At 38.5% G+C, this 23,262-nt stretch overlaps 1 protein-coding gene across 1 annotated transcript; it reads right to left on the bottom strand.

Annotated features, from left to right (window-relative positions):
- Nucleotides 1-7,512: 7,512 nt before the first annotated feature.
- LOC145653745 (uncharacterized) lies at nucleotides 7,513-14,233 on the bottom strand. Its single transcript, XM_081707737.1, has 4 exons — nucleotides 14,105-14,233; nucleotides 11,409-11,482; nucleotides 8,687-9,004; nucleotides 7,513-8,553 (listed from the first exon to the last, which is right to left on the bottom strand). The coding sequence occupies exons 2-4, from the start codon at nucleotides 11,467-11,469 to the stop codon at nucleotides 8,222-8,224; spliced, it is 711 nt and encodes a 236-aa protein (XP_081563863.1). The 5' UTR covers nucleotides 11,470-11,482; nucleotides 14,105-14,233; the 3' UTR covers nucleotides 7,513-8,221.
- Between the last annotated feature and the right edge of the window lie 9,029 nt (nucleotides 14,234-23,262).

The following is a 23,262-nucleotide window of genomic DNA, read 5'->3' on the forward strand; positions in this document are numbered from 1 at the left end:
AGTGGATTGCTGTCCTCCACAGTGGCATAGCAGTAGCTGTCCGCTGGTCTTAAAGCCATTTACACCATCAACAGTGTTGACTTTTGCCACATTGTGCAATTTGGCAAAAAGGGAAGGTCAAGCCAATGAACAAAGCACTGTGTTTATAGCTGAGTGTTCAGTGTAAATGAAGGGAAAATTATCCTCTCCAGACTCAAAGGCTCAATCTCAAAGACTGAGTTGATACAGAATTAAATGTTTTTTCCCATACATGGGTTGAGGTTGAACATCAGGCAAAGTGGCTGAGTTAATGTTTTAATATTTTTCTGTGACAGCATAGTGCTTCTGTGGTAAGAGTCCTAAGACTTTCTTTGTTAAATCATTAACCAGATGACAATAATGCAGGTTTGGTCTGAAGGAGCAGTCCCCCCAGGCCAGCGTAGAGACATATTCCAAAGCCAAAATAAATCATGTTACAGCTTAATAACTTATTAAGTTAACATTTATTGACATGAAAAAGACAGTTTATTTCTTGGTTTATGAAAATAGTGAAAGGAAGTTGACATTCTGTTAAATAAAAAAATGATGGGAATTGATGTAAAAATAAATAGAACTTCACTGTCACATTTCATTGAACTCAGGTGGCCTGACACACATGTTGGATCACAAACATTTATAAGGGAAGACCTCTTTTCGTCTTGGAAAACCGGTCCTGTGGCAGGTGAAGTACAGATGGAGAACAATTCCCATTTTTCCTTTGCTCGTAGACACACTCATAGAGCACGGCTCTTCCTCCTGCATGAGACAAACTCCATCCTGAGTGCTTGGGTCTATTAGACTGGAGACTGGAGCATGGTTCAAAGAGGATCATAATTACTGACTTTAAAAAATATTTATTTTCTGTATTATTCTGTAGACCTAACAAGCATTTTCTAGCAGATTTTGCCGGGTTACTTTATGAGAAAAATATCACACAAAGAACCCAATAACCTCCAGGCAGTCTAATGTACGCACTCACTACACCTTCCGAGATCCACCCAACCTCATCTGCTGGACGTCCACGCCTCAGCAAGGAGAATGTCCTATTTCACCAGTTATGCCTGGCCCAATGTAATGACAGATGAGTGTAGGGCAAAATAAATGTTTCTAAAGTGGTTGCTGAGTGTAACTCTATAATGTGATGTGCCTGTGGCGTATTACCTACCCTTTGTCTAGACCGTTCATGAATGCGGATAGGAAAGGAGAAGGAGACTCACGCAGGCTGAATAGAAACAGGCCAGTGGAGTGCAGTATTTTGCAGAACACTGTGCAACCATAGCGACCATTCAAAGAAATCCACATGTACTCTACTAGTAAAGCGCTTAACTAGTGTTGGGAAAAACCCCACGTTTTGAAGACATTTTGAATTAAATGGCAATAGCAGATTACCTTTTCAGTGTAGCAGAGACATGCATGTAAACGCTCTTTAATATTCCTGTAGATGTAGTGTTCACCAAGAAGAGAACAGTTTTCGTAACGCTTTATTTGTGTTTGAGCAGGAGGCTGGCAGCTGGGTACCTGTCAGTCCTCTGATCTGTCTTTTTGATCTTTATGATGGCACTTGTTCGCATAATTGTCAGTCTGTCATCCTTCACTGCAGGTACATGCTGAAAGATACTTGGGAAAATGCCTCAGAAAATACCTTGGAAAGGCTTGGTGATAGAGAGCCTTAAGCACATGGACCAGGTGCCGATAGATCAGGTTTTGCCTCCACAAGAGAATAGAGGAGGTTTCTGTGCTGTTTTCCAATGGCATGCCTGGCTAATTAGCATGTATGTTTGGTGAGAACAGAATAACTGAAGTTAAGCTAATCAGGTGAACCATATAATAGGTACAGAACCCACCCTCCAGCCGTTTCCATGTGAGCAAGAGGCATTGGCAGCCTGGCGTCACCATGGTAACACAGGCTTTGGAAGCAGATGCGCGGAGGGCCTGGAGGCAGGTCATCGAGTGCTGGGTGCCTCACTCCTGCCTCTCCGTCCTCTGTCTCACTGCTGTCTCCTCTTCAGGATCACTGCTGTCCTCAGTCTTACTGCTACCACTTCATCCACCATCACACTGCTGTCTCCTCTACTATCTTACTGCTGTCTTCTTCTCAGTCTCACTGCTGACACTTGGTCCAACACCCCCTTCTGTCTCCTCTACCATCTCACTGCTGTCACACCCTCTACCATTTCAGTGCTGTCTGCTCCTCAAACTCACTGCTGCACCTCCACCATCTCACTGCTATCTCCTCCTCCATCTCACTGCTATCTCCTCCTCCATCTCACTGCTATCATCTCCACTGTCCCACTGCTGTCACCTCCTCCATCTCCATGCTGTCACGTCCTGTCTCACTGCTGCCTCATCCAATATGTTTTTATTATAAGTTGCATTTATGTAACGCCTTTCTCAAACTCAAGGACACTCTACAAATCTCTTTGTTGGGTCCTTCTCCGTCTTACTGCTCCCTCCTCCACCCATCTCACTGAGAACATCTGCAAGGCATATATACCCCAGATGGTGGTGTAAGTGTAGGTATCGACACAGTGTATATACCCCAGATAGGTTTCCCTTCCGTGCCATGTGTCTTGGCTTTTTGGATTCTTTGCTCCTGAGTGCCACCTTCAGGAGCTCCGCGCTAGGTGGAGGGTATGACAGAGCTCAGTTTACCACTCTCCACCTGCATGCTTTTGGCCACATGCATATTACATGGACGGTGTTTGAATGACAAAGTGATATGAGGAAGTCTCTGTGTCATTTGGAGGAATAGATTCCTTTGGGCCTGTTTTATAGCTCATTGCTATGCTGTGTGCTTATGGTAATACCTTTCGTCTTTGAAATAATTATATTGGAATGTATCATTTTTCATAGGCCTGTGATTTTCACAATTTCAGAGAACAGGCTTTCTTTTTAGGCCTGTTCTACTTCCTTAATCTGAAAATAGATAGCTCAATAATGCCCCTTGGTGGAAATATGCTGAATTGCATGAAGTGAACCAATAAATGGTACCAGTGACGGTAATGAGATATGTAAAGCATGTTTGATTTCATTTGCATATATGTATATTTATGCACATTCTATATATGTTCTTTAATTTGCTATGATGTTCCACATTTGAAATAATTTGTAGATGCTAACATGTCAAAGGTTTAAGAGTACTAAAATCTCCGATAAACTGACTCTTTTGGTAGGGTAATAATGCTGAGACATTAAGGAGAATAAAGATATTATTGTTTTTTGCTTGCCTTTGTGAAAATGGAGGGTTCTGGTAGTCATTAGTGGTCAGTAGGGAAACTGCCTTTATTGGAAGCACATCAGTGAGCACATCTGAACTGCTTTGAGTGAGTAGAACATGATGTTGATTAGAACACCATCCGTGTCCTCCAGGCTCCTGTTGTTTATGAGTTGGAGGTCACGCTTATGTTGCCATGGCTCCAGTGTCCCAAGCGTTCTGGATAAATGGAGTTGGAAGTGTAGTATAACAGCTTCCCCTGAGGGCAAAGCTAGCACTACCCTCTGTCGTCAACAGTGATGTCACTGATTCACGCCATGGATAATCAATGAAAGATGAATAATATTTTGTGTATATAGACATTACAACTAATTTGCATATAAAATATGATGCATTTTCCTATAGAACAGTTATAAAAACTCATTCAATTATAAAATGTAGTAAAAAAATGAATGGGAAAAGATTATTCTGGTTTTAAAAGAATGTAGTGGTGTCCATGCTATTTGACTGGCTATGATGCCAAAGAAAGTGGCTTAGATGCTGCCACTCTTATGCACTGCCAGATCTCTTCAACACCTCACACTCTAAAACACCTCCATAATAGCAACCATAAGCCCTAGAACACCTCTTCCACAGGGACTGGGATTATGATGGACTTCCTAAAGCATGATTCCCACATGTTTAAGAAGCTCATCATAATCCCAGTCCCTAAGAAACTTGTCTGGATGATTACTTCTCTGTGGCCCCAACGCCTACAATCATGCACTGCTTGGAGCAGCAAATTCAAACCCATGTCTGTTCCCACTTTCCCACCACCATGGACCCTCTCAAATTTGGACACAGAACAAACAGATCAATGGACCATAGCCATAGCTTTAGTGATGCTCACACACCTGGATAAGAAAAACACTTATGTGAGAATGCTGTTCATCGACCACAACTCTGCTTTCAAGACAAACCCAGCACAAAGCTCAAGGGCTTAGGGCTGAACACTCATAAGGTAAACTGGATTACAGGCTTCCTGACAAACAGAACTCAGGTGGTGAAGATCGGTAGCTGAACATCCTCTGCACGGTCTCTGAACGCAGGCCATCCTCAGGAATGTGTTCTCAGCCCCCTCCTATAGCCCCTGTTCACACGTGACTTTGTGTGAAAGATTTCAGAAAGATTTCTCGAGATCAGTTTCTCAGAGGTACACCAAAGGTTCCACCAAAAATGCTTTTAAATTAAATTTGTATAGAGGAAATGTTTATTACCACTATAAATTATTACCCTTATTAACACTATAAATATAAATTAATAGGTGAATAACTTAAGGGTTATACCAGCATTTTCAAATGTTTTAAATTATAAATAATTATATTAAATATATTTCTTTGCCCTATTTATTCTGCACTTTTCTACATTTTCTTCATATTTGGTACTGCATATTGCACAGCTGTAGAGCACCAGAACATCACACAAACATTTCAATGTACAGCTTGTCAGGACACATGACAAATAAACCTGAACTTTGAAACCTGAACTTTCACTATCAGGAGCGCAGATTGGGAAGCGGGGGATACATCCTCCTCAGGAACCACCACAGGATTTTATTTAATTAGCAGTAGATATTTGTTGCGAATTTTTACATTGCCCTAGTTGTAGACACCATTTCCTCATGGCTTATATTTTCAGGGAATTTCTGATGACAATGAGACAGGCCCACGTCAGTTTGACCACAGAGTGTATCAGATGAAAGGCAGTTGAGACAGAAGAGAAAGACAACATGAAGAGAGAGCTATAGAAGTAGAGGAAGTGGAAAAAGTCAGTATCCCATCATGACTTTTAAAGTGTTAAAACATTAGCCCAATTTAAACAACTTATCAAACATATTTGTATAAGCTTAAAGGTTGAAATCTTTTGCAGTTTGGTTCCCTGCACTTCAAAAATCACCTGGATCCATGTAAACTAAAGCCAATGTACACAAATGCAATGAGGCTTTTAGCATAGAGGACTTGAAAACCTAGGGGCCCAGGGACCTTCCTGTTGCTAGACAGCTAACAAAGGCCCTGGAGAGCTTGGGTCACATTGCCATTAGCAGCGATCACTGATTGTACATTAAAATTGTACAATCAATTGTACAATCAAATTTGCTAGTAGCAAAGAAAACTGATTAAAGAACTGCACACACAAAGACACACAGGCAAACATATACTTTATCTTCATACTTCATCTGTTACAGATCACAACTGTAAAAATGCTGTAAAAAATAGAACCTGCCTCTCAATTCATCTTAATACCAGGAAAATCCCAGTTTCTGCTCTGATGTCTTCAGCTGGCCAACAGCACTGCTGTGGTGTTCTCTGCTGTTGTGATCTTGAGGAAGTGCTCTCTGCTGTTGTGACCTTGGGGAAGTCCTCTCCACTGGTGTGACCTCAGTGGTGCTCTTTTAAAAGAATACAGCCATCATATTATTCAGCTCTCTGACAAACTGTTTTGAGTAATAATAAAGTTTGACCTAACTTTCTTCATCAACATCTCCAAGCCATATAAAATGCCCTGTTGGCATTTAATATGAATCATCATGTAACATTGAAAGGCAAGCATTATCTAACATCTAGCACGCTACAGTTTTATTGCACACAGTCAACAGAGAAAACACAACAAAAAATGTAAAATGATGGGCCAACCAACATGCTCATACTTGCTGTACCCCAGGGAAAAGTGGAACAAAAAGTGGAACAGTATTTGCCTTCAATGAAAGTTTTGTGGCAATTTTATTTTAATTTTATTATTATTATTATTATTATTATTATTAAAATACAATTTTCAAAACTGTAAAATGGGAACTGCAAACTGGAGTTTTCTCTGGAAGTGTGGTTGAGTTTGTTTTCCAAATAAACGGCACCTGTTTCTGATTTTCAGATCCTTAGGAAGTAAATGAAAGCTTTGCAACAGAAAATGACATTTTTGGTGTCACTTCTAAAATAATCAAATTTACAATATATAATATATAATATTGCAAAATACAATAGCTACTAAACCTGCCATCTCCTCTGACACCCCTCTCATCATTGTAGTATTATGCTGATGATATGAAAAGCCTGAAGTCCTCAGCCATGCTTATTTCACTCCTAGTTTGTCTTCTCACATGGACACAATAACAAGTTTAAAACCTCAGTTTTCACTGGCAGGAGTCTTTAAAATGAGTATTATAAGGCTCAGAAAGGTGTCTCTTCTATCCACATTGAAGCAAATAGAAGTTCAACAACACAGGACATGCAGTGACCTGTTGTAAGTAGGGGCATGTTTTGATGTGTGCAGGATAAGCTTCTAGTAAAATTCTTCTCTCTCTCTCTCTCTCTCTCTCTCTCTCTCTCTCTCTCTCTCTCTCTCTCTCTCTCTCTCTCTCTTGTTGCACCCTCTCTAAACTCTCATTCTTACATACAACTATTCACATGCCCAGTTTTAAGTCCTTGGACATTATGGCATTTTCTTTTGTGCTGTTGTGTTTTGAGGTTTGTTTTTACAGTTTATCCACATGAGGGCGCTCCATGAGGGTACTTTACGAGGAGCTCTTTAAATAGCTACATTGCTCATGTGATGGTGCCCTGTGGTGTCTTGATCAGTAGTTTCCACGTTGTCATGGAGTTGTATTAGGGAGTTTGAAAGTAGTATTGGAACAAGCGACCTGCTATATAAAGTTCAGATTAAGATAAGAAATCTATCAATAGGAGTTAAAACGGCCTAATTTGGTTCATGGTTATCATGTTAACCCATTTTACATTGAGTTAAGGAAACAGGAAATACATACAGACACACTTCACCTTCACCTTTACAGACTTTGCACAACTGCAAAGAAGGAGTTTCCATTCTATGCACACAGAATATGTTTCAGTTTCTTTTGCACTCACAAACCTGTAGTGTGTTTATGTAAAAGATAGATGAAGGAAAAACTATACATCCTTAAATGGGTTGTTATTCTTCTTGGATGAGATTGACTTAATGTGATGATTACTAAACTGTTTAAACACTGGCAATGACTATGATTTGTGTATGGACATTTCATTTTCTTTTTCAAATAAGTTTGTTCACAAATTTTTTTCTTTTATTTTTTTCCTTTAAGTCTGTGCTTATAGCTCAAGTTTATAGCTCCCCTTGTGGAACTAGGATAAATTGCAAACAAAACTGAGGATGTGCTGAAAGTGAGACACGTTTTGGATACTTAGTTTCTATGCTTTATTTCTCTGTGTGCATGTGTTTCTGTGATACCTTGAATATTCCATTGCTGAATATTTTTCCCTTGCTGTGTGACCTTATGAGAACACTGTGTACTTTATAACAATAATTAAAACTTTGGTGCTTCTCTTTAGAAGGGGAGAATGAAATTAGCTTTTGCTTTTGTAACGTCACTTTTAATTAGCATCTATTATTCCCTCAAAAAAGCAGTTCATCCAGTGTCTCCATGGTTACTGACTTTAGTTAATTTATGTAAGATGAAAACATTTTAAAAAATCCAACAGGAGTGAGGTGTATTTTGTTGCTGTTGTTGTCTGTTAATTCTGTTGATTATTGTTAAATGAAATAAATGAAATTTAATTGCAGTTGTATATGTTTATACAATTTTTCTTATATCTGGTTCTGGTCATGTCTAGTTCAGTAATTAATATAGCAGCTACTGTTTGCTAGCCTAGAGTTACATGTTGCAGCAGGTTAAAGATATGCCAACTGGAAGGACAAACAGGTTCTTTCTGCCCTTAATCACTTTTCACATGCTTTTGTTCCTTGACAATATGTCTCACCAAGAATTTATAACAAGTTTTAACAACACCTGACTCATTAATTTGCAGAATTTATTTATTGAAAAAGAATGTCCCTGATTCCATTGACTTTAATAACATTACCACTGTTGCCTTAGAGAATGTGTGTCATTTTGTAGGTATTTTCTACATATCAATGACTGCAGCTCTAAATTTTCTACATGGTGCCTGACCAAAAGCCTGACCTTTAAGATAAAATGTAGCTGAGGAGGATGAGGAAGATGAAGAAGAGCCACAGCAACCTGCTTTTGTTCATGAAATGGGAGAAGATCCCTGATTGTTGACTATTATTAGGTAACCACAGGGAGCAATAATATTGATCTGCATCTTCCTGGATGGGAAGATCACTACTGATCTTGAGATGTCCATTGGGAGTCTTCCACTGTCTGTTGTTAGTGGCCTTGGAGGTCACATTGTTGTTGCCATGGAACCAGTTCACTTGACCTTTGGAGTCATTTACACAGAAGACACAATGCTTCTGGTTGGCCTGAACACTCACTAGGGAAATGTCTTTGCAGTCTGCAGTGGGAAGAAAAGTGTGAATCAGAGACTGAAGAGACCCTATCCTTCCATCCAATACACTTTCTGCTAAACCATATTATCTAGGGGTATAGATATATGTGCACAGGAGCTACATCACTAGTGAACTCACCTTCTACAGTAATGCTAATATTTTTTATTGCATGTCCATTGTCTGTCTGCACGGCGCAGAAGTACTCCTGTTTGTCCTTCAAGTTGTTACATGATGGGATAGTGAGATTTAGGGATTCATTTTTTCTGTATTTACACTGTGGGCCAAGAGCAGAGAGGTTACAAAACTCGACCCATTCCATTCTGATGACATTGTAGTTCTCTGCTGAAGAAATGGAGCACTCTAGGACAATGGGAACCTCGCAGTTCATGAGCCTGTGGAGAGTGATGGTGAGATCCACTGGTTTTGAAGATTCAGCGAAACTTGCTGCTCTTCCCCCTGGGAAGCGACACACGGTGTATTGTGAAGTAAACATAACAGATCTTGGCACATGGAAACTGCATAAACCATTAGTGTAGGAACAGCTAAATGTCAAAATGTATCCTGCCACTCCCTCTCACACACACACACACACACACACACACACACACACTGCTGATTATATTTAACTGTTAATGTACACCTTGACATCTCATCAGCTCACCTAATCTAAATGTGTCAATTTCATTATAATTTGTGATATTTAATATTTCCTTTCATTTACTGGATAATCTTGTAGTTATCTTATAACAATTCTCATTAGCTCATGTTTCTCTAGTGAAATAACAGGCATATTGTGATGGGTCGGGCAAAATCAGATGCTTTCGGATATGAAACAACAAATTGGTTTCTTTTTTGTTCAAAAGTTGTGCAATAATCCAGTGTGACGACAAAAAGAGAATATAAAAGGATAATCCAAATCGTAGAGAGCATAATAGTCCGAGTAAGAAACCAGAAGATCAATCACAATATTACCAGGCAGACAATCCAAAAGGGTCAGGCGAAAATACAACAACGAGGAATTCTAAGAAAAGGTACGGTACACTAAAAGACAATCCAAAATAACACTCGGTATGCTTCCAGAAAACTAAAGGCAATACTTCGCAATGACTTAGATTTTGAAACAGTCTTACATAATCCAATAATCAGGACATACAGGCGAGGTCAATATTCTGGTGACGCTGTTCTGATTGGACGCCTCTGATTGGTTGAGTCGTTGACTGGGTGATAAACGGGTTGCTGGGTATTGCAGTCTGCTTGGGGATCTGGCGGTATGACCACCTATCATGATGTGTGTAATTTTAATTCAAATTCACGTTCCCTTCAAAAAAGGAAAAGCACGAACATCATCTGATTATGTAATTAGTAACCTAATGCATTTCGTTTTATTGACTAAAACAATTACAGTATGGCTGGAATGATTACAGAATAAATATAGCAAATACTGCTTGTACACGAAACGCTAATATTTCCAGAGTAGTCTACGCTTTAAACAGTGGTGGGAACAAAATCAGCCATTTCAAAAAGAAAGTGGTGGGGACTTGTCCCATCGTAAATTACGTCTATGTATAGCATTAACATAATAGCGCATGGATAGACCAGGGTGATTTAATTAACATAGTCAAACACTGTAAAACAACACCAGCAATGCACTTTAGTTGTTTATGTTTTAAACTACTTAGTAGTTCTTGGTGGTTTATCTAAAAACAAAAGGTAACCAGTGTTGCACAAGTTCCTGCTGTCTGAAACATATTTTAAGTTTGTGTAGACACAAGCTGGCTTTCTTTTATAGCTTCTGAACTGGTTGTTGCGATACACAAAATAAACGATGAAATTAAATAATGTTTGATTTCCCAAACCGGAGGGCTTGCATTCAGGTTTTTTTTTTTTTTTTTTTGTGAATAGGTCTGTTACTTTCCTGGTACATGTCCGCTCAGGATAACTTTCAGAAAGTCATGCCCATCATGCATTGCTGTGATATATTTGGAGTATGAAAAGATATGATATTTGGAGTAGTAAAAGAGAAAGAGGGAGAAAAACATGAATAATATGAAGAATATCATTCGTCAAGAACAGATGTCAGTTAGCATACAAGGTAGCTTTGCCTGTTTTTATTTTCAATCTTTATTTCTGTTCCATTAGTTAGAACAGTGAACTAGGTTAGTACATAGACTAGTACATGTGAATTTGGGTAGGCCTTTTTACAGTGACTGTTTCTGTTATACCTACTGATATATTAATAAATGCTTTAAAAAGGTTTGTAGATGGTACACAGATACATCTGGCTTTCTCACATGATAATAAATAACACACACACAAAACGCGATCCCAGTCCCCTAGATTATAAAGTATTTATTACTTTCATCTGTTGCTCGCGTCTCTTAATTATTCTCTCTATTAAAGACCACAACGCTTTGCATTCACATCGCGCCCGAACAGAAGCCTGCATGTTTCAGTCTGAAACACTGCTGTTGGTGCTGATGTGTCGTTTTCTTGTTGACGTTCGTCATTTCTTTCGTTCGCTGTTTTGTAATAAAGCACTCGTTTTGGCTTCGCGCTCTCCAGTTAAGTTATTATTCTGCTGTCTGTGTAACGCTCATTGAATTGCCATGTGCTAAACAAATAATCTTGCCTTGTCTTGATTTAACGTTCTTTAAAGGAAGGGGAATTTTAAAAAAGTGCAAGAAATAAGTTATTGTTGTCATATTGTAGTTATTTTTTAAATATTATATTTATTGACTGAATAATGTATTAAAAATCATTATTAGTAGGAGTAGGATAGCATATTGGTGCAGAACCAAGGTTTGTCTTTTTAGCTGCTTCAGTTCTTTTCAGTAAAACATGTTTGGAATTCATTTCTTACGTTCACTGAAGATGGCAGACGAGACCCAGAAGATGGTAAAATAAGTAGCAGTCGGTCTCATTTTGGCTGAGAACCTGGAAATGTGACAAGACCTCCCCTAAATGAGTCATGTAGTATTTAAAAACCTCTGTTACTTTTAGCAATTTTGCTTTGCATTTAGGACGACCAGCCAGGCTGTTAAGAGGAAGATTATAAGGTTCAAAAAAAGCATCTCTTCCGTCTACACTGAAGTAGACAGAGGATGGTTAGAATTTACGCCAGCAAAGTTCAACAATATACATGGAATGGCATACTGCAGCTAAGGGCATAAGTGTATATACGTGTTTTTTGTGTCTATAAAGTGAGAGAGAGAGAGAGAGAGAGAGAGAGAGATAGAGAGAGAGAGAGAGAAGAAGAATGAATGTTTCAGAGTTCCTTCATCAGCTGTTCCTTTTTTGGAAGCCTTGTGTACTTCACTGCAATTTTGACTAGAATTTTGACTAATCTCTCCATCTTTTACTACAGTACACTGCAGTTACTCATCTGGAATCTTCTTCAGATATCACTGTAGGAGCAAAATCCCTGGAGGGCACAGAGTGCCTGTGCCTTGCAAATTAATCAAAAGTGTTAGGAAGGTTCTGTATTGTTTATGTGGAGAGAGGGCACCACATAAGGAACTTTCTCTATCTGAGTGTGGATGACCTTGATTGACCTGGCTGTCTGGTACAAACTGGTATATTCACTCTGCTGACCCTGCTGAAATGCAATTTCTTTAACAATACTGAAATTGAAGTTTCACAAAACATTCATAGTATCCTGTGACAGGTCATTTATTATTTGTGTAATGATGTGTTGCACAAAAGTATAATTCATTCCTTTTTTCCTGAATTGTTTGTGAAAAATACAATATATCATCATGATTAATCTAGAATAATATTTGAAATTCTACTTGAAAAAATGATTTTCAAAGATGTATCATACACCAGTTACATTGTAAGGATGAGAAATGAAGTCATGTGCAGTTACCAAAGAATAGGCTACCACTGCTGCTGGAAGGACCAATCAACATGGAGGACCAGATATGATGGGGATATGGACTCTGCCGACCTCTACACACCTATACATAACAGCACCCTCATATTTCAGGCTGGAACTGAACATTTTAGGCCTTTTGGTCTCTGATCAGCAATTTCAGAGCAACCTCTTAGCTGATACAGCTTTAAATTCAGTATGTGTCTAGTCTAGTCAAGAGACACATACTGCATGAAACAATCTGGAATAAGTGCACAAGGGCCTATTTCTGCAATTCCCAGGGGACATCTGCTTCTGCCTAGGCCTCTCAGTTAACAAGGACTATGCTGAATGTAAATATAAGATCGATTCCTTGCTTTTCCTCCCCAGTGATAACATGGTGTTCTAGTCTTGACACTGTGACATTACAGAGCAAAGGAAAGTTCTAGCATTGTCTGTTGCAATCTTTCCTCGTAAATACTGTGTCATTCGAGTGCAAGTTTGTGCAGAGTCACTTTAAATTAAAAATGAATCTAAATAACAACATGCATCTATACACGGATAAGGTCAATGACATGAGCAAGAATATGAATACAATACTAATAACTCGCACCACTGACAGGAGACAGGAGGAATATATATGAGGAGACATTAGAGAAGGAAATGAGGAACAAATAGGGAGAATGACAAGAAAAGGAGGGACACCCATGTAAGACATTGAGCGCAGGGAATGGTTGAAAGAATGAGAGAGAGCATGATACAGATGACACAGCACTGTCACAAGTAGCCTATTTCAGTTTGATGATTTTACTGGTGCACCCTGAGGTTTGTATTTCCGATATAAATATTATATTTTTATGCATCTTACACTATTACTTTTCCAATTGCTTTGCTATTAAACTTTGTTAATGTTTTACCCATTTTTGTGCATCTCTTGTCAACCACCAAGTGGGTGACCATTCTGACAATCATATGATAATAATAATAACCTCTAACATATTGATTAAGAGTAATAATTCACTCAGATCCCTTTCATATTCCAAGGCCTGCTATTATTTAGCACAGTCGAGACAAAAACCTAAAAGTCATGTTGTCAAGAAGGAGATAAATCACCATTCAGATAATAACTGTGGTACTGTACCCTGCAGGCACTCTAGAGGTGCTACATATGAATTTATTAACACAGCCACTAAAATAAACATAATTTAAGGATCAGTTGTTATTACCCATTCCTGCTCCTCTATTACTACAGGAGTTGTCTGTTAAATTTAATGTAAGAGCTTTATATTGGAGAAACCAAGATAAGACTTGCTGATCATTGGCAAGGAACTTTAATACTAATGGACATTGCATTAATGACATATCTGTTTGCATTGCCAGTTGTTATGATAGCAATGAAGTTAGGAAACAACAAAAAAGAACTTTCAACTAATTTTTCATATATAAGCTGATTTCTCCTCCTAAAACTTCAGAAGCACATCGGTTGCACAGCTGATGAAGGATCTCTATCTGAAATGTCCTGTTTCTTTGGAAAACCTTGTGTGTGTGTGTGTGTGTGTGTGTGTGTGTGTGTGTGTGTGTATATATATATATATATATATATATATATATATATATATATATATATATATATATATATATAAGCGCAACAATACATACATATATAAGCGCAACAAACAACAAACAATACAACACAACTTACTTACCTAAAAATATCTTATACAACGGCAATGAAGAAACTCATCCAGGTTTAGCTGTGTAACTTTGAAAGTGATATTGCAACAGGAATCCTGCTTTATACAGTTCAGGTTAACAAACATATCAAGGGGTTAACATGTTTTCACTTGTCCTGGGTTAAAAGGAATGTGTGAGCTGAGGGAATATGACACATGCACACACCACTGAAAACTTGACAAGTGAAAGTATGGCATGAAAGCAATTAATGCTGAATGCAGAGGAACTCAGGTGGCCTGCACAATTATCCACCCTTTATTTTTAAACATGTTTTTTTAAACACAAGTTTAAGGGAAACTTCAGCAGTTTGGAATGTATTTAAAATATTACTCCTTTCTTACCTAAAATTGTACTTAAAATTACCTCCAGCTTGGTTTTGAAAATGCTCAGTGAGATTTATTTCTCACTGCAGCAATTTGATGGAAATTACCCTCCATTCAATCACACAAAAGTAATTAGATGTTTCCAAGTGTGATAGCTAACCTTAGCTAACCTTCAAACTAGTTCCAATCAGCCCCCTGCTGACTGATTTAACAATCATTGTGTCCATCACTGAGCCAAAAGGTGATTTGTATTCATAAGGATTTGTATATTATCACATGTTGAGTGAATCTAGTTATTCATATCATTTGTGCTAATGAACAATCTTTTTCTTTCTTTCTTTCTTTCTTTCTTTCTTTCATTGCTCTGCACATATGAATGAGTATAGAGGGTGTCTGAGTGAAGGCAGAAGAAAAGAAAAATGGAAAAATGAAGGAAAGAAAGAAAGAAAATGAAAATAAGGCCAAATGTGAGTGGTTTGTGCAACTTGATCTAAAAAAGAATTTTCAGGAGTTTTAAGATCAACCCAAACCCTAATTATGGCTAATCACGATAATCTGATGAGAGCAAGAAGAGCCGTGCATGTAATCTTAATTTTCCTCTTTCAGCACTCACTACATTGTAAGCCGTTTTTGCTGGTTAGCCTCACTGACAAGTGGTTTTTTTAAGGCTACACAGCCGTTCAGTCCCAATCCCTTGAGTTCCCTTTCTCATTGTGCATGTAGAAATGCTTTTACTTTCACTATTAAACATATCCCTCAGTTCTACTGTTGTTTTTCTATGATTTGATTTCACCACACGTTTAAGTGATCGCGGATCACGATCATTCAAATTTTTTTTCCGACCACATTCCTTCCTCAAAGATGATGTTTCCCACTGTGCTTCCGCTTTTTAATAATGCGTTGGACAGTTCTTAACCTGATTTTAGCATGCCAATAATTTGATACTTCTGAAACAGATTAACATCTTTTGGTTGTTTAACAAATGAGAAGCTACTCACTGCATCAGTTAGGGTTAAATAACTTGTTGCCAGCTGAAACATTATCACCCATGCAGTAATTATCCAATGGGAGGCTCTTACCTATTTGCTTAGGTAAATCCAGGTGGTGACCAAAGAAGATTCCAGGTGAGTAACTGCAGTATACTTTAGTAAGAGATGTAGATATATTCAAAACTGTAATAAAGTATTCAGAGTTTCCAAAGAAACAAAACATTTCAGACAGAGGTCCTTCAAGGTCACCTTGCTTGCACAGCTGATGAAGGTCCTCTGTCTGAAATGTGTTTCTCACACCATTAGATGCCATCCACTAAGTTTTACAATAGAGATGAGGTTTTGGTGTTGGTATAGTATTTCTATTCCAAATGATATTTACATGGACCAAAGACGCTCACACTCATAGTAGATCTGGTGGCCATGTGGTATTCAGACTTGAGGGGATGGAGATGGAAACAGAGACAGAGAAGGCACACAATGTCAAGCACAAATGAAGGAATGACAGAAAGAGAAGAGAAACTTATTATCAGAAGAAGAGGTTTATGCCTGTTAGAGGGCTTCAGTTCATGTGATTTTTCCTTTTTGAGGGACATAGTGCCAGGATACTCAACAACTCCCAAGTCACCATAATGAAGTGTCATGTTCCGAGCACGTACAGAGACAGAGTCGAGTGCAGTATAGTGGATGCAGTTTATTAGAGAAGAAGGGTAGTCCACACACATAATCCAATGAACAAGCGAAAGTTGTAATCCAGAAAAGCCATCAACAAGGTAAACCAAAACAGACAGGGAACAGCCAAAGAGGGTAAGCCAAAAGTCCATGTGAAAATCCAAACAACAAGAAGTAACACACATGATAACACATGGCTCAGACATATACCACAAGATGACGTCGCCCACGACGCCAGGGTGGGCGAACCTGATATGAAGAAATTAAAGAAATACAAGAAATCAATACAAAACATTGGGCTTAAGAATCCATGAACTCTAGCTTTAATAAAGTTAAGTCAAATATATTTATATAGTACTTTTTACAGCAGCCATTATCACAAAGCAGCTTTACAGATGTCTGAGTCCAAACCCACAGTAATCAAGCCAAAGGCAACATGAAGAAACCTTGAGAGGAACCAATATTTTTTGACATAACATAAATAACATACAACAAGGTAATAAGAACAAGATAGCTAATATGAACAACTAAGCAATAGAGAGCTATTCTGGGTTCCTAAATGACCTAATAAATGCCCAGACCAAATTTCCTGTAATTAAATAATATTTGCTTCTGACTAGAGACTGCTATGCAAAATTACACAAAATTGTAATTATACACAGGATAAGATGTAAAATATCAAGCCATTAAAGATTCACTAGATCTTTAGCTGTTAAACACTTAGCTGTGAAACTGGGAGACCAATGTTTTTTTTTAAAAAAAAAGTTTTAATTAGAGAGCTTATTCCTGGTTGCCTGTGGGCCTAATAAGAGCACTTTTGATTTGTGAAAAGCACTTTTGATTTTGATTAAGTGAGAGCAAATATTCCCAACTTCCAGTGTCTGATGTCCTTTACACATGCCTCAGAAATGCTAAGCTGATATTTAGCCTCTGGTTTAGCTGAGACATATAACTGGAGTGTCATCTGAATAGCATAGTGTTTGCAAGTAATGTGTCCACAGGTAGCATATATAAAGAGAAAACAAAATGCAGGGGCCCTAGAACAGAAATTTGTGTGACATCAAAATTTTACTTTCTAAGAAGACAGAAAAGCCAACATGCCCCAGCAGCTGCTAGTGTCCTAACATGGCTCCATTGAGAGTGTTCTGACTTGTGGGATCTTACTGTAATATGGCAACAGCTCTGCTAAGATAGAGAGATGCTAAGATGTTGCTAAGATGGCAGTGCAAAGACATAAACATATCCCAGAAGATCTCTAACACACATCTGCCTGCTCTTGAGGATATTTACAGCTCTCCATGCCTGCAGATCCTGCATCATAAAAGGCCCATCTCATACTGCCTATCACCTGGTTGACCTTCTGACCTCAGGACAAAGATACAGGTCCATCAAAGTGTGCACCACATGAGGAGGGAACAGTTTCTACCCCAGGATTATCACCACACTGAACCTGGCACTGAAAATCTGAACTTGTAAAATACTGAACTGGACTCCATAAAGAATTGAACTGAACTCTATACACTAAATAAATTACTCCTAGTGAACACAGATACTGTGCAATAACTATCTCTGTGCATTATTCATTCTACAGTACAATAGCTACCCTTGTGCAATATCCATGCAATATATCCTGTTGAATAACTGTGCAATACCTATTCCATTTGTGTAATAATTATTCTGTAAAATAATTATCTTGTAAATATATATACAATATTTATGATAACAAAAAAACCTTTGGCCTTATTAGCAGACAAGATGTACGTGTAGACACCCACATTAGGAATTGTGTGTATTGTGTGTTTGTGTACATGTATGTCATAGTGCAAAGTTTCAGTAGGATTCAGTAGGAGCTCAGGACATTGATGTGGCCATTCTTATGTTTTTCTCTTTACTCCTGTTTTGGTTCATCATCACCTTCTGAAACTGCTCTGAGATGACTTTGTAGCTCCTCTGCCAAGGTAAAGGGCCAAAATTAGCTTCATTAATTCAGGAAAAATCCCTAACCGCTGCAAAATTCCTAACCGTTTGAATGCTGTTCCAAGCACTTGAAGTGAAGTCTTGCACAGCTGAAGGACCTTTGACCAATACATTCTATTCCTCTGGAAAGTCTATGTACTTGTCACGGTATGGCCCCTCCCCCTGAACGCCTCCAAGTGTGTGTGTGTGTGTGTGTGTGTGTGTGTGTGTTTGTCAAAGTGGCCACGCCATCCCTGTGTCTCACACTTGCTCCTCATTGTGTCATTAGCGTACATGTATAAAAGTCTATCATTTACGTGTTTGTGTTGTTGGTGTTTGATCATGATAGTCTGTGTGTTATGTCTTTGGTGTGTTGTGTACAAATAAATATATGTGTTTGTTTAACATTACTCATCCCCGCATCCTGCTTAGCCTCCTAATGTCACAGTACTTTACTATAGTTTACCTTAATTTCATTGTATATATAGTACAATGACAATAAAGACAAATCTAAAATCATATCCACGTAGATGAGTCAGCATTAGGAATACTATGAGTCTAAAGATCTGGCTACATTGGAGAAGACAATAAAAGTCATAACATGTACTTTTTATAAAATATTAGTGCATATTTTGATGTCTAGTAATTCACTGGGGAGGTGAGCATTCAGTGTTCATTTGAAGAGAACCAGTGATTCAGCTGTATGGACAGCCAGTAGAAATTCATTCCACCAACTGGGTCCCAGGACAGAGACAAGGGTTGATGCATGTAGATGGCTAAAGTGTCAAGTGAGGACTTTTTCAGGATGGGTATCACCCTTGCTGTTTCACAATGAAAAAGAACCAGAATTTCACTCATATGGATAGTGGCCCAGACCCAGGGCAGGGGTGCTAGTGATATTCATCTATACTTGGCTTCTGTATCAGGGTCTTCCACTGTGCATTGTAAAGAAAATATATTATTTTTACCAGAACACTGTAGAGTGCAGTGCATAAGCTGGTACCTCTTCTGGATACACCCCCTTCACAAACAACAACAACAACAACAACAACAACAACAACAACAACAACAACAACAACAACAACAAATCAAAAACAAACCCAAAAACAAAAACAATCCAAAAATTCAGTGTGACTTTAATTTATTGTTGGGATTTAAAAACAGATTTTAGCAATCATAAAAATGCAACTACAGATGGAAGAAAAATACCTTACTTAAACTTACATAAATTACATTGTTTATGTAAGTTCTTATATAAACTACATAGCTACATAATTTTACAGTGATGTCGATTTCTCTTGTAGTTGCCACATGACTTTACCTGGCTAAGGTAGCATGTACACAGATTGTGAGTTTTGCAAATGTTGGAATTGCCCCTTCTTCAGAACACTGAGAGGCTGCTATAAATCTGCCCCCATAGTGAAAATCAAACATTTCTTTGGTGAGATTATGCTAACAGAAGTATTCACTGTTCAGTGATGGGAAATCACTACTGCACTGAACTAGTGATTTTCCAGATGTAGCCTTATTTACTGAGATACAACATTAATATGCGGCCACTTTTGAGGCACATTAGTAACACATTAGTAACACATTAGTTACACATTAGTAACACATTAGTGTGACGACTACAGAGGTGTGAGTTCAGGAGTCACGTTACATTTAATGATAGAAACAAAAATGAAGAAGATTCTCGATTTTAGAAAAGATGTTCTCCTTAGAAAGATGACGACAGCTAAGTATTAGTCTTCAAGACTAATGTGATACATCGGACAGAGGGAGCCTGTGGGAATAAATAGGGAAGGTGAAATGAAAAACAGATGTGCTCAGTGATTACTAAGTGGGTGATTGGGAACTGGGAAGTGATTGGCTGCTGTGATTGGTGGATGAGTGTGTGCTCTTGACTGGGTGATGACCAAGGCATGACAATTAGTATAAATGTATAAAGAACTTACAAATCAAAACTGTTGCTAATCATTTGTACTGTGTTTATGATAATGTGTGCTATAATAATTATTGTGCATTTTGATAGACACAGATCAGCACAAACACAACAAAAATAAATGATGGTAATTTGGTTTGATTTCTCAGCTGTATGTGGTTTAATGTCCTGTAATATAATTTCTGATCATTAACTTATACTGAAATATAACATTATAATATCTAAAAATTACACTGGCACAAACAATAGTTTATATAGCACAAATCAGCACAGCCTTGTAGAGTTCGCGTTCTCAAAGGACATTGTGCTTAGGGCCTGTTGGTACAAATGCCACATTTAACACCAATATAATGCTAGAAAAGCCACAGCTTTAGCCAAACCATCCAAAAGATTCTAACCGCCTTTCAAAGAACGGTTTTGACTTCATGACAAACGTTCCAATCACAATCAAATCTTGTGTTGGATTATAACTAATACTTATGTCATTACTACAACTGTTTCAAGTATTGTATTGTTTGAAAATGTTTAGGACTTTTAAAGATTTTTTAATTAGCAAATACAATCCAAACCATGCTTATATTTTCTTGATATTCGCAATATCTGTGAAATATATCATGATTATTTGCCTGCAAAGGGGTCTGCAGTTAAACTGGGTGGAAAATTAAGTAACAAAATTGATTAGTGTTTTTCTGGATTATTCAATAAATAATTTTTATTCTGATTTATTGACCCAACTAAATTCAAAATATCAAACAATATATCAGACAATGTATTGTACAGGCCCGACTGCCTTTGTGCTCTAACTGCCTTCATTTAGGAGAGCCTCTGAATCATCACTGGAGCAGAGGAAGTGATGCAGAAGCATATGAGTTGCCTCAGTGACTTTGTCTATTTCACTGCCCTTAGTTACTCTTACAGCTATAGTTCTGCCATCCTAATTTCCCTGGACCAGAAAACCAATTTGGGGAAGATGGTGCAGATTTGTGGGTTAGTGGATAAAATCTGCTGTGTAGTTTGGAGGGATGGTGGAGAGGGCATTGAGAGCTTTCACCTCCTTCAAATGCATGACTCAAAATGATGTGAATCTACGGAAAAAGTCACTCAGAGCTGCTCCTCAACTACTACACAGAGCTGTGTGACTCCTGCTGTCTCAATGCTCTAGTAGCACCTTGAAGATTTCAACAAATCTAGAGATGAAACCTGGAAAAAGGTTTTGTGGGTCTGTAGCTGTGGACACACACACACACACACACACACACACACACACACACACACACACACACACACACACACACACACACACACACACACACACACACAGACACAAACAAACAGATGCATGCCTTCATAAGAAGAGGTGAAAGTGGAATCAGATCTCTGCTCTCATACACTGAGACTGAGATTATGCGTTTATATCTGTTTTGTAGATATACTCGATATGACTTCTGAGAAAGATCATATTAATACACAAATAAGATCTCAAATAAGAGCTCAATTAAAGCTCAGTGTGGTGCATGACTGACCCCTGCTCTACAGCTGTCTCAATGCGAGCTCACAGAGAGTTCAATGTCCGACTCTACTCTGCTCCAGTGAATAGACTTGGAGCTCAGCATGTGCATGGAACATTATAGACGAGCGGTGAAACCTCTGGAGATGGGTTAGCGAAGAGAGAGAGAGACAAACAGAGAGAGACAGATAGAGACAGAGAGAAAAAAACATATAGAGTGGGGAGAAAGACAGACATACAGATAGAGACAGACAGAAAGAAAAAACAGAGAGTGGCAGAGAGAGAGAGAGAGAGAGAGAGAGAGAGAGAGAGAGAGAGAGAGAGAGAGAGAGCAAGAAGTGATGACCACAGAGCTACTGGTTGTCATGGGAGCTGGATGTGTATGTTGTGTATGACGAGTGAGCAGATTCACCTGCTTTCCTGTTTCCTGTTGACTGGAATGTTTCCAATGTGTCCAGTTTGTCCAGTGTGTCTAGTTAATCCCTAGTGTCCAGTTCATCCAGTGTGTCCAGTGCATTCAGTGTGTCTAGTGCATCCACTTTGTCCAGTGCCTCCAGTTCATTCAGTGTGTCTAGTGCAGCCACTAAAGTAAAGCTGGTGTGATGGAGCAATGCTTTAGTTTGGGGAGGGAAAATTTTCAATTTGTGTGTGTTTTTTTTGTCCATGTATCTGGGGAACTTTGACTATAACTGCATCTAAGTTAAAAAGTGCCTGATTTCTTTATAGTACTGTATTCATCTCTTAAACCTCATGTATCTGTACGACTTAAAAACAAATAAAACCAGCAGGGGGTGCCCTTGGACTGGCATAAACATGACTTGAGCATCAGAAGGTTGAAGTGATTATGGTGCTAATACACGTGAATGATATTGCATGTGGTCCATTCATTTTGTTTCCAGGATTGAGTTCACATGACCTCGGCTCTCACCTGGCTGTTCAGGTCTTGTAGGCTTTCCTGCCATCTGGAATTAGAAGGTGATTCTTCAGCATATATTGTTCGCTCTCATAAGTGCTTTACTTTCTGCTTCCATGACAGAACTTTGTATTATGCATGTATTAGTTATTTACATTCTCATATTCCTAAGGTAGGATGTTTTGACAAGCAGATATTAGCATTGCAATCTCTCTCTCTCTCTCTCTCTCTCTCTCTCTCTCTCTCTCTCTCTCTCTCTCTCTCTCTCTCTCTCTTAATATACTATGATTGCTTGCTGAACACCTACTGGGTCATGCCTGGGCAATCCACTTAATGTCTGCTCAACTCATCAAATATTGATTTTAAAATGCCTCACTTGAGATGATGACACAGTGGTTCATTTTATAGTAGATCCTATGAGCACAGAGACAGGTCTGTTCAACACAGCCACCCTTACTGCATGCACAGTTTCTCTAATTGACTCAACACAGTTTCCTTGAATTGTATTCAGAATTCAAAATACAATGTGATTTACTGGGAGGGAAAAATACAGAGAGCCAAAATCAAATGCAATTTTCAAAGCCTTATGATTTCTTTCCCTGATGCAAAATTAATAGTCCCGTCGCGGTGCTGTCTAAAAACCTCTTTAAGGTACCTCTGCACAGGAGAATCCCTGTCTCTGAGGGGTTGGAAGGCAGCGTGAGCCAGATTTGCATTCTGAGGGAAAGACAACAGCTCAGCTTTTGTCACCTATGGAGCTGTTTTTAGTGCAAAGAGCATCAGAGCTTCAGGTATTTCATCTGCCTGTCAGTGTCCCTGTCATGCAAT

The sequence above is a fragment of the Electrophorus electricus genome, chromosome 3, assembly GCF_041902795.1.
Source record: "Electrophorus electricus isolate QZ-2024a chromosome 3, ASM4190279v1, whole genome shotgun sequence".
Lineage (NCBI taxonomy): Eukaryota > Metazoa > Chordata > Actinopteri > Gymnotiformes > Gymnotidae > Electrophorus > Electrophorus electricus.

Bases quoted from the DNA above. Each gene is read 5' to 3' on its own strand.
- LOC145653745 (XM_081707737.1), bottom strand. From the start codon at position 11,469: ATGAGACCGACTGCTACTTATTTTACCATCTTCTGGGTCTCGTCTGCC. The intron at 9,005-11,408 runs GTAAGAAATGAA...GTCGCTTCCCAG, and splicing joins GTCTGCCATCTTCAGTGAAC to GGGGAAGAGCAGCAAGTTTC. The intron at 8,554-8,686 runs GTGAGTTCACTA...TTCCCACTGCAG, and splicing joins TATTAGCATTACTGTAGAAG to ACTGCAAAGACATTTCCCTA.